At 32.3% G+C, this 14,483-nt stretch overlaps 1 protein-coding gene across 1 annotated transcript; it reads right to left on the bottom strand.

Moving 5' to 3' along the window:
- Positions 1-7,902: 7,902 nt before the first annotated feature.
- LOC145637271 (uncharacterized) lies at positions 7,903-8,860 on the bottom strand. Its single transcript, XM_081688739.1, has one exon. It carries the CDS (start codon positions 8,854-8,856, stop codon positions 7,903-7,905), a length of 954 nt encoding a protein of 317 aa, XP_081544865.1. The 5' UTR covers positions 8,857-8,860.
- Between the last annotated feature and the right edge of the window lie 5,623 nt (positions 8,861-14,483).

Below are 14,483 nucleotides of genomic sequence, written 5' to 3'. Positions count from 1 at the left end.
GTTTGATGATAGAAGTGCCAAGGCGATTTATCCATAAACGCCGAGAACAGCAAAACATAAAGAGTTTACCCTATCTTATTTAATGTGCAATAAGTGAACATATTTTGAGACTAACATGTTTGTTCCCATCAGACAGGTGATAAAAGGTGAACTCGCAAGTTCTTGAAGAACTATCTGAGTTCCTAGTAAAGAAATATGTCACTAAGAATAACAGCAAGGGATAGCTACATATGTTGAGGAACTTCGAGATGTTAAGTTCCAACTCATGCAGCAAAGTTCAAAGAACTCAATACAAGAAAGCAAGTTCCAACGAAGTTCCAGAGCTGAGATAATATTTGTTCCGACCAGCAATATCTCAACAAACTATGGAACTAAAGTGTCTTTCATGCATATGTAACCAAAGGGAAAACCTCAACAACCAAGGATCAGAGAAGAGCTCGAGATATCAACTGAAAAAGATGGACTTCATAACTCATAGTTGTATAAAAGATAAGTTTGTTTTTAAGGTTGATGTAAACATATAATTGGTTGTTATCAGGTTAGATGTGCAGCAGGAACTTAATAAGCTTAAAAGGAAGAGGATGCATGTCACATCCTGAACCTATTCTAGAACACCTAAAAAGGGTCGGAGATTAAAAAGGGTGTTCTGGAAAATGCTTATTGAGTAAGGCACGTGGATGGAACAAGGCCAGGTTGGTTCTTAAAAGAAACAACCAATACAAAGGTATGTATTGTCTTTAAGGAACTTGTTGCGTGTGTAGCTAGACTTGAAGCAAATTGAATAATATTTGTTCTTGCTGTTTATATGGGATTAGAGTTGTACCACATAGATGTCCTGTATGTCTTGATATGAATTTTTGTAGACGTCTATGTGGAACATACTCTAGGATAGAATGCTATCCAAGTTCCTTCTTGAAATTTGAGTTTTAAAAAGTATCAATTTTTGTTTTCAAGATGAACTGAGTTATTAGTAGTACTTGTTTACATTGATATATCTCTGGTACTACTAACGAGCCATTGTGCATTGATTTTTGCTAATTTATGATAAGAAAATATATTTGTAAGCATTAACCACTGACAATGGAACTTGAGTTAGAAGTGGAAGTTCATATTAGATTCGAGATCATCAAGGAACATAACAGCCACTTCAAGAACTCCAAGGTAAGCCATCATATTCAACCAATGCTTTAAAGTTATATTTTTACTGGTAAGAGACTACATAAGATACAAGTTCCTTTTCACATGTCGGCATTAGATGAATTGAATTGATATATTTGTGGTATGAATGCAATATGTGAATTTGTGAATTGATTCTCTTATGGTTTTGTCTTGACTTGTCATATTCTTGTTTATTGCTTAATAGAACAAGACTTGATGAAACATAACATGAGTATAAAGTATTTTTCCCATAAGTTATGTCAAGCTGGGGTTCCTATGCATGTAATACTTAAAGTAAAGAATATGTGCTTATTGTTTATGTGTCACACTTAATTCTTGTGTTGTAAAAGACATACTTACTTGCCTAAGAGTATTAGAGGTCTCATAATAGAACTATGGGTGCTGTCAAACACGAAGTTCCTAAGTTGCCAAAGGAACAATGAAAGAAACTTTGATGGAACAAGACAGGTAAGTTCCCAGACCGTTTACACCTCACTTGTTTAAATTTCAGAGGGAACTAACCTATATTTTAGCCAACTTTCAAGCATCCACGTCATATATCTTCGATCGCAACATTATTCTACAACTCTAAGTTGTGTGTCCGTGTTGCATATACTTTAATTGTCCCATATTCAGAAAATCGAAGATTCTTATTCACCCAATTCAATTTCCTCTTTCCGTTCACACACTTTTACTTCTTATTCTTGATTCCCATGTGCTCTAAGTTTGTTGATCATCTTTTTATGATTTGATGAAACATGAAAAATGGTGATTATATTTTGAGGGGGAAGTTGAAGATAAATAAAGAAGTAAGTACTTGAAAAGGAAGAAGAATGGTAAGGGACTCAGGGGGAATAAGGCAGGAACCAAGAAATCAAAATGGTTCAGATCTGGTTGTGGAACTCAAGTGTATGAGTAAGTAATATCTTCATTGATTTAAAAATGTGTTATTCCAGGAAAGTATGCAAAATTTGTATAATGACACTCTTTAAAAAAAAAAAAAATAAAGAAAAGAAAAGAAAAAGAAAAGGGTGATCAAATATTTAATTTCCTGGATATCTAAAGATGAAGAATATTGACTTTGATGTGGAGTACTCGTATACTTGGTGAGCTAGTGAAGGAACAACGACAAACGTTGAAGGAACTTGGCTATGATGAAACTGAAATCTATTTAAGTTCCAGTATGCAGAATGTTCCTCAAAGAAGTTGGTGGTAGAAGTAAGGGAATTTGGTTATCAATTGGTAAGATGAATATGTGTTGTGTTTAGCAGGAGGTTCAAGAGTATGAAATGAAGAACAAATGTGGAGAACCTTATCATCTCAAAAGGTCTAAACGAAGAGCACAAATTCCATTTCATGTTCCCTCTACTTATTTTGTTCCATATGCTTCTTTATATATCGTTTGAGCTTGCGCTTTCATTTGTCTATTCATGCAGTCCATTCCTAACTTTTTTAGCTCTGATATTTACTTGATTCTTAACCTCTTATTTGTCAAGTTCAATTAAGGGTTTTGAAGTTGGGCCTTTGGATTGTGAGTTGGAAATTAGTGTGAAAATGGCATCCGTGTTTGAAAAGTGAGTAACTTGAGGCTTTTAGGAACAACAAGTGTTTAACCATTATATATTTACTTATTATATGGTGGTAGGTGTGACATATGACTTTAAGTGTGTATAATTTACAAAAAAAAAAAAAAAAACAAACATGTGGAACAATACCCTTTTTGATAATGACAAAAGGGGGAAGAATATGTATGATGCTTATGGTATGTAGTAATTAAGTCTAAAGTTCTTACATCATGATCGTTGAAAGTATATATATATTGAAAATGATGTGTATTGCTAAGTTCCTAACTATGTTAAGTTCCTGTGTATGTTCTTAACTTGTTCATAAGTTATTTCCTTGAAAAACTAAGGGGGAATAAATGTACAACGATTATCCTTTAATATGTGATAAGCATCATTAGTTTGTCATCATCAAAAAGGGGGAAATTGTTGAGCAATTAGGTTTTGATGATTATAAACTAATGATGATTATCTATCTAACGTGTATGTTAAGTTGTGCATAGAAAGAGCAAGTTATGTTTGGAACAGGATACAAGGAACCTGAGCAATGACAAGTATATATATAAGGAACTTGAGCAATATAGGATAAGCAATAGAGGAACAAGAACAATGATAAGTGTTACGGTTGATAAGCATGATGATGGCTAAGGAACCATGAAGGTAACTATGTAAATAGGTGTTTACATATGTTAGCTTCACGAGGTAAGTATCCTATACATATATATGTCATGTATGTGTAGGAGTCTTTTAATTTAGTTTAGTTTTCTTTACTGTTTTTATAAATGAAAAAAACTAACCTTCTGAGTTACTTTGTTATCCTCAGAAGTTTGCTCAGTTTGTCATCATTAAAAAGGGGCAACTTGTTGACCCTTATGAGGTTTTGATGATGATGTTAAGAATTGAGCAAACTTCCATTTAATAAGGATTTTCTAGTGTTGTGATGTTTGCAGGTTCAGTAAGCGTTGAGGGCTGAAGTAGGAACTGAAACAGAGGAACTTTAGAAGATCCATGAGGATACAAGTAAAGTTAGAAGAAGAGTTCCAGAAATGGAACTTCCAGAAGTTTCTTAACAGGAACTTCAAAACGGGTTGTAACGACCTGGTTCTGGTGTAATGCTGGGGCAAACCCTAAGATCCAGAATATATCAAGACTACAGGATTCCAGAACAAGAGTTTCAGAGAAGCAACATGAAGACAGAGAAATAGAAGTATATTGCTCTAGGATTCATGTAAGTATGTTGGACATAAAAGTCGGTCTGGAACAAGTCTATATAGAACCTAGGTGAACTCCAAACAGTCAATGAAATTAGAGTAACTGACTTGTCAGGAACTCGGAGACTGTCAGAGTTCAGGAACCTAATAGGAACTTAAGTGTGCACGTTGTTAAAAGTCGGTTTTAATGATATATATATTTACCTTATACGTGCATATCTTTTAGGGATTTGGTTTTACTGAATAAAGATATTTATCTTCTAATAAATCCCTTTTGGAAAAAGATAAATTTTGTTTAAAAAGTATTTTTAAACTAAAAGATAAGATTGGAATAAAAGCTGATTTTATGCTAAGTTTATCTTATTATTATTGACAGATTTTATTCTTAACAAAAAGATATATTTTCGGAAAACTTGTTTTTAGAAAATATCTTTTAAACTTATCTTTTCAGAAAATCTATCTTTTTCAAGATGAAATGAATAATTCGAGTGTACTATAAATATGCTCATATGTATTCATTCAAAGTTGAGGCTGACGAAGTGTAGTGGTCGTGCTTAATGGTTTTAGCCTTCACCACGAAGCTAAGTCAGTTCTCCTGGTCAAAGTTCCTATCAGGTTTTGGTTACAGTATGTCCAGTGAGTTCCAGACAGGTCTCGAGTGTTCAACATATTAGTTTTATCTCTTTATTCATAGATATGTATTTAGGGATATTCAATGAGATCTTGTAATGGGAAAAAGGGTTTTTGAGTGTTTTGTATTTTGGGGTGAGATTGTGAATTCTCTTAAATTCACACAAGTGATGAGTTTGAAACCTCGTAAAATTCGAGTGGTAGCTGTGAGTGCACAGTGAGTGAAAGGAACCTGAGAAGTGTCTTGGGTCACCTAGGAAGTGTCCTGGGTAAGGGGAGAAAAAGGGTCCTGAGAAGTGTCTTAGGTCTGGTAGGAAGTGTCCTATCATAGAGTCAAGTGTCCGTGGTGGAACTTGCAAAGCAAAGGTCTGTGTAATAGGTTGTACTAGGAGAGTTGCCTATTATAGTGGAATTTGTTTATAAGTCCCAATGGGCCGAGGTTTTACTTCCAGTTAGGCACTGGATGGTTTCCTCGTAAAACTTGCTGTGTGCTTTAAGTTCCTTTACGCTTTAATTGTTTATTTCCGCTTAAGTTCCGCGATTGGAACCTACTACCATTCACCCCCCCTCTTGTAGTAGTTCATCTAAACTAACAGGTTTGCTCTACGATTCATTATTGGATCTTCTTCGTTGTTTTGTAGGAAATTGATGATCTAGTTGCACGCATCAATTAGGTTCTTATTATGTTAATTACTTGGTTGGTATGCAGTACATGTTGAAATCTAGTAATGCATCCGAATACTTTGGTTTGTGATCCTTTGTTCTTTATCCATGTTTAATCTTGTTAATGCCTTCCTCCATTACCTCATCGTTAAGCGTCAAAACCCGATCTTGGTTATATGTGAGTTATAGAGCTCTGTCTCGTGGTTGCTTGGGCGCAGGCTGCGGCCGCGGGGTTTGGGCGCGGGTTTTCCCACGGGTGGGCATTTTGTTTGAGCTGCCATAAGAGGCCGCGAGATAGACCCGCGGGTTTTTCCTGCGGGCGCGGGTTCGGGGCTGCGGGCGCGGGTTTTGTCGAGTGAAGAAAGGCGGTTTTGAGTGCTTTGTTTCCTTTTTCTTTTAATCTCCTCACGTATATATATATATATATATATATATATTTTTTCTCCTCACGTATATATATATATATATATATACTAACCAGAAATTATTATTGATTATTCACTCCTTGAAACCCTAAACACAAAACACAAACCTACCCTTTGAGATTTGAACAGTTCTTGAGCAATTCCAACCTTCGAATTTGGGTACACGAATTGCGGAGGTCGTTGTGTAAAACTTGGGGGGCGTGCGTCACTAGGAAATCTGTACCGGTGGTGGCGTATTTCGCTTCTAAGGCAGTGGGTTCCAAACCACGGCACAACAGAAGGAGGTCGGATCTTGATTGATTGATTGTAACATATTGCTTGTTTTTGTTCTTAATTTCAACAGGTATTTTTTTTCCAACAGTACAAGGGTGTCCATTTTTAGCTTTCATAAAAAATCATCAAAATAATCCTTAGTATACGTAGTATATATTACTCCGTATTATAAATTAAAGTCATCTAGCTTCTTGATTCATCTTTAATTATGTCACTCATATAACTAACGTATATATATACTTCCTCCGTTTTTATTTTATTGCACCATTTGGACTTTGACACTATTCATTTAATGTTCTTTGACCATCATTTGTGATTTATCCATTAGGAAAAATATAGTCATGAGAGATCTACTTAGATTCGTCTCGAAATCTTCTTTTCAAATATCAAATTTTTATAATTTTTACAAAAGTATAATAGAAGATATTAACAGCTAAAGTAATGCATTGGCAAGCGTGAAATGCCTCATGGTGCAATAAAAAAAAACGGAGGAAGTATATAATTTCTCTTATATTGGAGGAATTCTAGATGATTTAACTTGAGAGTTTGAGACCCTTCTTTTGGGTTCTAGATCAGATGATGACACAAATACAAAATTAAAGTTCGCTGTGATTTATTTCTTCCAACCTTGAATACGTACTCTTAGCTTCTTTTCTTTAATTTAAGGGTAACCCTCTTAACTAAAGCATGCTTAAAAGTTGTTAGGCTTTTGTATGTAAGTTTTTAAGGTAACCTAGTCTATCTTGCTTTATGATGGTGTTTATATAATTGAACTTTATGTTTGAACAAATATTTATCCTTACCTTCCACAATTAATAAGCAAGGATCACATATTATTTGATTCTAATTTTTAAAATTAGATTAGATTTTCCAATTTACCTCCACCACCCACTGAATATTATATACGTACACATAGTATAAAAAAAGATCTATCTCCTCTAGCTTTTTAGGAAAGAATATAAAGAGAGAAAGGCTTTACTACAAATACTTTGAGATGTCTCGAAAATTAAATTGATAGATACAAATACTTGCGACAGAAAGAGTTGTGGGCGAAATTTAGATGCACATCAAAGTGAAACTGGAATAGATTTGGGCTGAGGTTATGTATTATGAGATCGAGCATACATGGATACTTGGTGCAAAAAATTAAAGTTTTATAGGCGTTAGGTTGAACAAATTAAAGCAATTGCTTTGGCTTTTCTTTCTCACACAATTGCACTACAATACTTGCTTAAACATATTTTTTGGTTTCAATGAAAAGCACTAGATACCTATTTTCTTGTATGGTTTCAAATTTTAGATGGAATACAAGTACCTAATTTTAAAAAGGCTTTGTTCATGTACCATAGTACTTGTGGTATATATAATAATATGTTAAACACTTTACATACATTAAAGTGGAAATGATATTGAAAAGAAATGATGGTTTGTTAAATTGTTTGTCACGAAATTTGAAAGTACAAAAAGTCTCAAACGATCAATAATTAAATGAAAATCACGAGCAACCAATAAATTTATTAATTAATCTTGACCTATTAAAGCTAAGATGGAGTCATTAGACAAGGAGGTTTATTTTAGTAAGTATTGGAATGAAAAATATAATTAGGAGCATCATGTTTATAATGTACATGCTAAGGGAATGGCCTTGTTCAATTGTTGGCAAAGGCTAATAATACTTCATCACAATAAATTTGAACCAAGAAATTGCATACTTTAATTTGAATACATACTAGTAGTAAAAAGGATACTCGAATTAAGATTAATTATTCCAATAACATATCACTTTAAACAATCTTCCATTTCTTAACCAAAACTAAAAGCTGAAAAATCTGTGTTCATCTAATAAAACATAAAATTTGCAATACTAAAATAAGATAATTAACATAAAAATAAACATTCAACCCCTTCAACATATCATGTCCATACTTCCATACTATCATAGCCATTTCATCATTATGACCATCATCAACATCATCACCATCAAGGGAGGAAAGCATTATTATTGGACCACAAAGATGGATTATTAATAGCATGACCATTGTATTCACCAAATTGACCCATCATCATTGTCATCATATTTGCATTATTAATGTTGTTATTACTAGTATTACTACTAGTACTAGCACCACCATTTGTAACACCAATTGACCCATTACCCATTGCCATACCATGATGATTATGTTGATGTGGTTGAGGAGGCAGAGGCAGAGGCGGAGGAGGAGGAGGTTGATGATCAAATGTGATCGGCGGACCCATCATATCCATGAATGATGACCATTGTTGCATATCAAGGTCATCTCCTTGTCCTTGCAAATACTCGCCTTCCAATTTTGTTTTTGTTTTAGGGTACATTGTATGCTGATATGGGGGTAAGCCTACCCCCAAGTGAGTATTATTATTAGCATTACTCTTATTGTGAATAATAATGTTGTTATTATTGTTTTTATTAGGGCGGATATTTTCTTTTTTTAAAACATCAATCCTCTTGTTAATATCACCTAAATGTTGATTAATCACCCAAGTAAGATCACTTAGGTCTAATAAACTCATATTTTGTATGCTCTTACCAGCCAAACATTGGTACATAACATGAGTCATGTCTTTTTCTCTATTATCCTTTTGTTGCTTCTTAAGTTGTTCATGTGCCTTAGCCACCCTTTGCCTAAGGAACTCCTCTTGGCTAACCATCTTCTTCACCTTCTCCATCTCCGGCAGCCTCTTGAAGCTCGCGATCACGTCTTTGGCACCGGATGGTGCGGGCCACACCACTGGTCGGGTCTCATACGGGCTATAGAGAATGGCACAAGCCTTGACATCACATAGGGTGGTCAACTCGTCCATCTTCTTCAATAGGCCTCGCTTTCTCTTCTTGTAGGTTGCCTTTCGAGCCGAGTCATTGGCGATGAAGGCTAGCTTGACCTTCTTCCTTGTCATTGTATAAGAGAGGAGGAAAAACAAGAAGAAATGTTTTTTTTTGGGTGTGATTTCTCCTAAAGAAGTAAGGGGATTATATACACATTTTTTACAAGGGAATCTAATTTATGACAAGATTATGATTATAATTACAATTATTTACCACATTATTTTTGTCATTAAAGTAGAAAATGCATTATGATAGCTGGATGAAGATATTCAAATGTATCATCAAAGATAATTTTTTTGGTTAACTGCATGGTTTGCTACTAGGATAAGTTTAATAGTTATAATTAGGAAATTATTTTGATATCATAAGAAAAAGGAAAGAGATCCTTTTATATAATTAATTTGTTGATTTGTTAGCATTGATTATGTATAAATTTTTTAAAGCCATTGTCTCTAGCCAAGGATAATAATGTTGTGTAGATTTCAAATTGAAACACATGTAATATATGATTATGATGTAGTTAATCAATTTGATTTGGAAAATATTTAGTCAAATTGTTTTCTTTCTTTGCTCAGATATGAAAAATAAATACATTCAAGTGATATTTTTTTTCATTGAAAAAAAAAAACTTAAAAATAAATAGGAATCGAACTTGGGACAACAAGATGTGGTATCTTATAATTGCTCAATTCTAAATTAGTTGACACGAATTCTGGTTTGATTATCTTTTGTGATTTATAGATATGTGAAAAAAAAAAAAAAAAAAAAAAAAACCCTTAGTTATGTATGTAGGATTACTTGCATGTGTTATATTTCTCCGATGAAGAATGCGTGTTTTCAAATGTTGATTGTTTATTATTTTTATTTTTAAATAATTAGAGATATTCAAAGTTGAATTAATATATTGACAAACGTCATTAAAAAATTGTCAACTAAATTGAAAAGAAGAAGTACATGTCATACAATAACGAATGAATCATGCATTGTCACAATCAAGAAGCATATAATGAGTACGTATCAGTATGATTTTTCTAGTATCTTGGTAATGAATTGCAATTAAATAATAAAAAATTATTTGTTAAATCTTTAAAATTAACTCTCATTATCTCATAATAAAGAGTATAATTGATTTTAATTAACAAACATTTAAGAATAATTGGTGATTGTATGAGTATTAATTAAATAGAAAACATTATAATAATGATAGTGTTTTATTTCAAAAAAAAAAAAAAAATAATGATAGTGTTTGAGTTTTTGTTAAAAAAATAAAGGTACACAATTGCTTATGGTCTCTTTATTCAAAAATATGGCCTGATTTGCTTGAGTAATAAAATTAATAATGCAATGGATTGTAGAAAAATAAAATGTAAATTAAACCATGAACTACGTACTTTATTATATAGTTTGGGAGGAACTTTATCTATAATAATCACCATGAAAAAAAAAGTTATAGGAAATTTGGCATATTAGGTCTAGTGCCAACTAATTAGTATAATTAACATTCCCTTTCTTTCAGGGTTACCCAGTTATTTCCACAGATTAACAAAATTTGTTTATCTGGGAGTATAATTGTCTTTTCAAGTATCAGTGGAGGGGTATATGCGTCTTTTCATATACTAGTTGAGGGGTACATGTGTAATTTCCTCACCAAACAGTAAAAGCAAGTTGCAAACAGTTTTGAACAACTCACCAAAAGTACTGGAAAAAATGACCCTGCTTTTTCAATATATTTACAAAAATGACATCAGATTAACTTGTATTTTCCCCTTTCTTTTAGTTGTTTCATCTTCAGTTGCACATTTTTTGGCTTTGCTTAATCAAAGAAGAAAGTTAGCACAAGCCTTAATTAGCTGTTAGATCAATACAAGGCCAATTCAATCAAATAAACATGACATCCATGTAGATGAAGTGAACAACCCAATTATTGATTCAAATACCCGTTAGTTAATAGAAGAAAGGAGGGAAACAAAGAAGCTTATCATAACATTGAGGGTTTGTTCTGTTCAGCTTAATTTTAATTTAGTTTAGTTCCTAATTTCCTACTCTCATAAACAATTCACTTCAGTTCATTTCAGTTCAGTATAATTCAGTTCAATTCAATTCAGTTCAGTTTTAATCAATTCAGTTCAGTTCAACTGTTCAGTAAATTAGAACAGGCCACGAATGGTGGTAGAAGCCTAGTAAGGTTATAAACTAATAAAAACTCCGCTCTTGCTTCGAGAAAACAAGTTTAACTTCTTGATGTACAAAATTTATTTTTTAATTGACAAAAGTGTAAACAAGTCAGCAACTTTTGTTAGATATTAATATAATGATCCTCGTGTTAAAGATATGGTATTTCACATCTTCCCCCATTCCTCATTTTCCTCCGCTATCATAGCTTCATGGTAACCTCCTTAATCAAACTAAGGGTCTGTTCTCTTACGTTGAAATTCAGTTCAGTTCAATTCAGTTCAGTTCAGTTCAGTTCAGTTCAGTTCAGCTCAGTTCAGTTCAGCTCAGCTCCTAATTTCCTTCTTTTATAAAATATTCATTTCAGTTCAATTCAGTTCAGCTCAGCTCAGTTCAGTTCAGTTCAGTTCAGCTCAGCTCCTAATTTCCTTCTTTTATAAAATATTCATTTCAGTTCAGTTTAGCTCAGCTTAGTTCAGTTCAGTTCAGTTCAGCTCAATTCAGTTCAGTTCAGTTCAGTTCAGTTCAGCTCAATTCAGTTCAGTTCAGTTCAGTTCAGCTAAGTTCAGTCAATGAGAACAGGCCCTAAATTTTGATGAGTTAATTCGTAACTACGTCGTACAACTCTAGAACGTAGTAACCAGGAAAAACTTTTAAAAACGAAGATTGTAAACCTTACTTATCTCGTAATTAACTAATAATTAAGCATCAACAGCAACAAAAAGGGGGGGGGGGTCTATGAGGAATAAGTTCTTTTTGTTATTATCGGTTACACTTTCTTCATTCGCTTATACTTTATAAATGTAAACTTTGGTCCCCTTCTATCCTATTGTCACTCTCTATGCATGCATGGTTACAAAAAATGAGACATTGAATATGTATAATATATCGTTGGACCAGTTTTATAGATTGTGATTTATGTACATTTATATGCTTAATATTATGTGCCTTTTTATATGAATATAGCTCTATACTTTTGAGGTAGGGCAACCCTTCTTTATGCCATTACCTATTTTATTTGGAGAATCTTAGCTTTTTAATGGTAATGAGAGACCCTATTATAATGACTTCTAATCAACTCTCTATCATGACTTATTGGTCTTGTGATTAGGGGCAAGACACTTGAAGGTACGGGAAAAAAATAAAATAGTGAACCTGCATCTTCAAACACCTATTTTACATGATTCGGAACTCTAACTTTTAGAATTTGAGATAAGAACCTTATTAAGTAAAGTCTTAATTCGACCAAATAGACCCTTTGGAGAGTTAAGAGTATGATTGTAATGTGTTTCAACAACGATAACAATTCTTGTAATTAGCCCAATCAGTTTACAAGGGGCTAATTAGCCCGACTAAATTAGTGGTACTTAGGCAACCAGTTGTCTTCAGGCCCAAATATATTTGGAAGTCAGCATCGCACAGTTTATGTTGCTTATAATTATGTTGTCCATTTATTTTTTATTTTTTTTTTGACTTAATAATTATGTTGTCCATTAATGAAGCTACGGTGGTACAAATTTAAAGGACATATTATTAACTATTATTAAGTCCCTCAAAAATCAAAATATATTTTTAATTTTTTTATACAATGTAACTTATGGAGCACTATTCTTACGTAATTAAGTACTAGAACCCAGGTGCGGCATGTATGAATTTGCAAAGGATAACAATATTCAAATTATCTTTGTTTTCTCAATTGAAATTTTCTAAAAATATTTCTTGCTTAATAGATAAATTACAATATGTGCAACGCAATAAATTTGGTTGCTATGGTAATATGTGGCAAGTGAGGTGGCACGCACTTTAAAAGGGAAGCATTTCGGGTTTACTCTCCTCTTACGAGCCTAAAAGGAGAATAAACCCCTAGATGGCAGACAAGTTCTACAAATTGGATTTGATTTGGGTTAGATAATTATAAGCTTATTAAAGAGATCCAATTTAGTAACATTAACATTTTTTATGTTAGTTTTTATTGACTTGATTTCAAAGTTTTAGTTTTATTAGACCATGTTTTACTAAATCTGATTTTATAACTATATTTTCGTAGTCGTATTTTTGTTGTATTTTTAATTCCAATTCTACTATGTTTCGTAGACATATTTCCATTTACTACAGTACAAATTTTAGTCATCCTTTACCTACAGATTGATCCAAAGGGTAATTTCATCTTATAGAGAATATATATTTATAAAATATTTATCTCCTCATTTGCTTAGATTATTTTGTACAAAAATATCGTAATTCACTCAAATCAAGAAGTTTTACAAAACCTAACATCTTCAAATATAAGTCCTTACATAGATAGCACTTGTTTTGTATTATAATTGTCATGAATTTGTGGTATTACGAAAAAGTAGCAAAAAGAACTTTCCTATTCCGTATATAAGTACTTTGTATAACTCTACTACGAGTACCAGTATGACATATCATAAAGCACACCTAAGTACCTAATTGACCTTATTCAAAAATGTTCATAGATAACTAATAATAGAAAAATAATTGTGTTGGATCAAGAAAATAATGAAGCTAATAATTTTAAATAATTAAGAGATATATATACACTATTTAGCATAGGTAAGGATAAAATAGATGAACCACCAACCTAATTAATCAAGTGGATTATACAAGTCAAAAGCTTGCAAAATATAGAGTAATGGTGTTTAAGAGAATAATACCAAAAAAGAAAGAATAGGTTAGTACTAAAATTAGTTGAAAATCACGTGTATAAATAATTTAATTCATTTTGTAGGACCCTAAAATTGATGCCTCTTTCTTAGCAGTTTCATCAAGCTGGCCTAACTTAGCAATTTTTATGTGACCCCACAAAATGGAGTCAAACCAAATGACAAATTTGTACACGAAATTTTTTCTATTTTTTTTTATTTTTTCTATTTTTATTTTTATTTTTTTTAAAATTTTTGGATTGTGATGTCACATCTCAAACTATTTTTTGAGGTGAAATGGGGTAGCTTACTTGGCTTGGATTTTGCCACTTGTGATGTACATTAGCATGACTACAAAAGAATCACTCACCCTTCAAATATTTCTTTAGGATCAAATTAAATGATCTTAAATTCTCCATCCATTACAAAATATACTCGTATTTTACTTGATGTACAATTTTTATGTAATCCTTGGTATTTAATTATGAGTATTTTTTAATTACTATGTATCAAAAGTTAAAACCGTGTATTGTAAACTATACATAATTACATAACGACGAGTTAAACAAAAATTTCAAGTGTTTGTTTTTCTTATTTAATTTATGGTTTTATTTCAAATTTATAAGGAGTATTTTTCAAATATGACTATCAAGTAGAAACGAAGGGGATAATGTTTGTAATAGTATTTAAAAAATCGATATTTAACTGATTCTTTTTGAGACCATTAATTGGTTGGTTAAGATTGTAATCCATAACAATTTTGTATGATCCAAAATATCCTATTAATTGTCCAAATTTATTGGACCTAGCTGATCATGGCATTTATTGGGTTCATAATAATCCAAATACATGAAAACTACTAG

The sequence above is a fragment of the Chenopodium album genome, chromosome 6 (assembly GCF_948465745.1).
Source record: "Chenopodium album chromosome 6, dcCheAlbu1.1, whole genome shotgun sequence".
Lineage (NCBI taxonomy): Eukaryota > Viridiplantae > Streptophyta > Magnoliopsida > Caryophyllales > Amaranthaceae > Chenopodium > Chenopodium album.
The sequence above is the reverse complement of the archived record's forward strand: the minus strand, read 5'-3'. Positions and strand labels throughout refer to the sequence as shown.